At 45.2% G+C, this 3,849-nt stretch overlaps 1 protein-coding gene across 1 annotated transcript in view; it reads left to right on the top strand.

Annotated features, from left to right (window-relative positions):
* Positions 1-3,849, top strand: part of T265_01471 (hypothetical protein) — a gene marked incomplete at both ends in the record, with an annotated part of 75,369 nt that overhangs the window by 53,306 nt on the left and 18,214 nt on the right. The window contains one exon of the mRNA XM_009165512.1: positions 693-842. Coding sequence (XP_009163776.1) covers positions 693-842 — 150 coding nt within the window. The remainder of the gene's footprint in view (positions 1-692; positions 843-3,849) is intronic.

Raw genomic sequence — 3,849 nt, 5'->3', positions numbered from 1 at the left:
CCCCCCCGAAAACACGTACTATCACGTTCTGTCAAGCCAGCCCAGACTTCCGAAAATGCACCGAATTTTAGTTCAGTTTAGCTTAAAGTACTGCTCCTGAACTATTGGTCCGGGAAAGATCCTGTAATGATCATGGCAGTGAAAGGCAATATAATAAGACACGTGAATTGGAAAGCACATTAAGACCGAGTATACGAACACCGGTTTCGACGCACAGTTGAGCATCCACTCGAGAGTGTACAAATTTGAAAGAGAACATGAAAAGAATACGTGAGGGAATTGGGATCGATGGTAAACCCGGGGATGCGAAATGACTCGTTGTTCCTGTGGTTATCTCGCAAGTTTAAGGGACTGCACCTACCTGATGAGTCTCAAGAAGGGTGAAAGCGGTCGTGAGCTATCGGAGAGTTTTTAGCAACTTTATGAGTAGCGCGTTACGTATCTGATTAGTGTATCTCATCATAAGATTCTGATTATGACGTTGCGAACCATTCATTTTACATAAATCGAGGTCCTGCGTCAATAAATTGATCGGTTACATGCAACAACCTGAAATATACCTCCGCTTCATACAATTCTCCTGTGTTGAATTGTTGATGTTGTGTGAGGTATGTTGAAAACATGCCTCCTATTTGAATTGTTATCTTTCAAAATTAGCTAGTCTTTTTTGGATGTACTCTGTCCCGTTGCAGAAAATATGTGATCGCCTTGCCTTGCTGAAAAGCACTTCATCACAACGCAAACACTCGTGTCAACCTACAGAACAAAGCAATACTGCTATAGGTGCTACTATCATGGATCGTGTTTACACCTTGATCTTCTTCATAATCTTCCAGCTCCAAGTGAGTCTACCCCACAACTTGCTCCGTCTCAATGCCTGACCTTGCCCGTTAATCTGTTCTACACTTAATGAGTGTCTTGTTGGAACGCTGGATCCCTTTGCAGGTGGGATTTTACTCAATCGCGTTAGACGAAGTGTATGTCATGCAGGACACACGACGGGCCTATTAACCACTCGCAATAGTGTCGAGTTCTGTCTGCATAACAGGCTAGAATTTTTCCCTGTTAGGTTGAATAAACTGAACACACTTAAAGTTTGGTGGCGGTGTTATTTACTAGCCACTTTGAGTGACCAACTCTGTCCTACGGGATGGTCCTTAGGTATTGATAAACCTTTCAAACTCATGTCTCTTTCAGTGGTGCAAGGAATGCATGTATTGCTTAGCTAGGTGGAGGACCCTATGTATTACCAATTATTATGTTGGATGGGGGCGAGATAGACCAAGTGGTTAGAGCACGGAAGGTCCGTTGTTCGAACCCGACCTCTGCCTCTCGACTTCCCCTGTCTAAGCTTGGACGACCTGGCAGTATCCAAGCCCTCATGTCTCCGTGTGGCATGGCCGCTAGGCACCGAAAGGGTGCCACATCTGAACATTTTATGTTGGCGCAATCAGACCACGTTATCCCTCTGTCAACATTGCTTGAGTGCACGGCTGCCGTGCCGTCCGTAAGAAGCACGAGGACGGAGGTCTTTTAAGGTTGTCCAGGTATTGCCTTCCTAGAACTTTAAGGCATCTGCGGCACGTTAGTAATGACCCTACTGTTGCTTGAAACCTCACGCTGTTGTAGAATCCTCACTTTTCTGCGAGTAGAGCCGCTTCAGCAACTTGAATTCATAATCGCCATCTTCTGAATGAGAATAAGGTCTCCACTACATTTTGTGAAACGTATCTCCCTCATGGATAATCTGAAAACACAAGTATACATAGGATGCTGGTCGAAGCTGATGCACTTTACCAGGAACTCCAGATGTTTTACAGGTGGAATCGAGGTTCTCAGCCCCCTCCTTCGAGACGGATCCCCATGTCGTATGCATAAGAACAGTTTTCCTTAGCCACGGACAACTACTGGTAATGTGCGTGTGTACGTCACTTTTATTATCATTTATTTTTGAAGAGCATGACGGATCCCCGTATGCATAAGAACAGTTTTCCTTAGCCACGGACAACTACTGGTAATGTGCGTGTGTACGTCACTTTTATTATCATTTATTTTATTTTAGCATGGTCACAAACATAAAAAATGAGTGCAAGCGATGAATGCGAAAGAGTAACAGGAGAATATGGGAGAAAAAAGAGAAACGTCTCATTCGAGATCATGCCAAGGGCAGTGCCAGTCTGATGAGGTGAATCCCAAAGTATGTAAAGATTTTGGTATGGGAACACGTTTCTAAATACCAACAACCAAAGAAAGGACAAACAATGGTGAATGCTCTTCAAGGCGCAGTGTGCGCTAGCACAGTCAAGACTCGCACATCAGGCACAAAGTGACCGTCATACTGGGTCTGGTGTGAGATTAAATGGCAAAAATGTACCTTCAGCGCCATGTGCCATGCATAAAAGTGTCATAAGTACGCAGAGAGCTCACAATGGCAAGCAAACACAAGTCACTGACTGTGATCTTAGGAAGTCCCAGTCCAATAACAGTCTTAGCGGATTGAGGAAAGCAGATCCCTCGATAAGAGATGATCATCGGTTGGTGAACCAAAAAGTCGATATCACAACCGATGGCATGTAGGGCTGAGATTATGGCGAGGGAATGTTCATCAGCACCATACTTCTGCTTCTTCTCATTCCACACTATCACTCCACGCCCATCCGAGACTATGCTGACGTCTATTGCAGTTGCGCGGCGATCTCGAACAGCGATTAGGTCAGGTTTGATGAACGACGTAGAAGTAGGGGCTCTCAACTCCTCGAAGACGGTGTACCCCAGTCGGCGGAGACGTTTTGCAAGTTCCCTTGCAACCCGATTATGACGAGCACATCTGGCTAATTATTCGACATATGCAATGACTTTCTAACTGCCATGATTTGATGCAACTTGCACACTCTTAAAGCGTGTGACCTGCATATCAATGTCGCGAGCGGAATCATGGACAGCAGCGTACCGATAGTGAATGCTAGGGTAAATGCCCTAGTGTGTAGCAGGAAGAGATGCAAATGGGCTCACAATAAAGAAACTCCTGTTCTCAGGAATGAAGCTAAAGAGCAAGGTGACCTATACTTTCGGATAACAGTAAAATACGCACCAGGTCGGGTTGGGATACAGTCAACAAGGTCGATTCAGCGTCCCTTGCCCAACACAAGCGGAGCGCAAAACAACAAGCCCTAGTTAGGTAGTCCGATTAGGAGGGAAGTGGTAACGTGCTCACCATTTGGATGTGCTATTTACTCTGTCCTGTGGGACGTCCAGTCAGTTGTAAGAAAATCAGCTGGTCGCTTTGATCACCATTGCTTCTGTCCTCCTGTGAAGGCTATGAGCTGAGCCGAAATTCCGTAAAAGGTGTGCTGCGTTTCGTGGTGTGATCGTACCTCTACTCCCTAGGAGCTTCTAGAGTATCACCACACTTGTCATAGACCCACGGTAGTGGCACATTTGGACAGTAAGTTAACCTTCCATTCATTGGTACGGTGGCCCTACGTAGCTGCTTGCTATCTAACAGGAAAACTATGCTGTCATCTTAGGCACGGCATGCAGCGAAGCTAATTAAAAAAAATTCTGACATTTGACAAACTCTTGTCGCCCTTGAATCGATTGCGTTTCTTCCATGTATCTATTCCATCTGGATTCTACCACCGATGTCATCTACCTTAAGATTGTAAAACGCGAAATTGACGGCAGGTTGATACCTCTCCCGGGTACAGTAGTATGCAGACGATATTGTTTTGCATGTTGAATGCACTCAAAGCTTCCAGAACGCACTTGACTCTCTGATGGTCAAAGTGTATTGGTCTAGCACATGCTTGGTGCCGAAAGAGTGTAAAATACACTCTTTTGGTGAAAATT

Source organism: Opisthorchis viverrini (assembly GCF_000715545.1).
Source record: "Opisthorchis viverrini unplaced genomic scaffold opera_v5_16, whole genome shotgun sequence".
In the NCBI taxonomy this organism is placed as follows: domain Eukaryota; kingdom Metazoa; phylum Platyhelminthes; class Trematoda; order Opisthorchiida; family Opisthorchiidae; genus Opisthorchis; species Opisthorchis viverrini.
The sequence above is the reverse complement of the archived record's forward strand: the minus strand, read 5'-3'. Positions and strand labels throughout refer to the sequence as shown.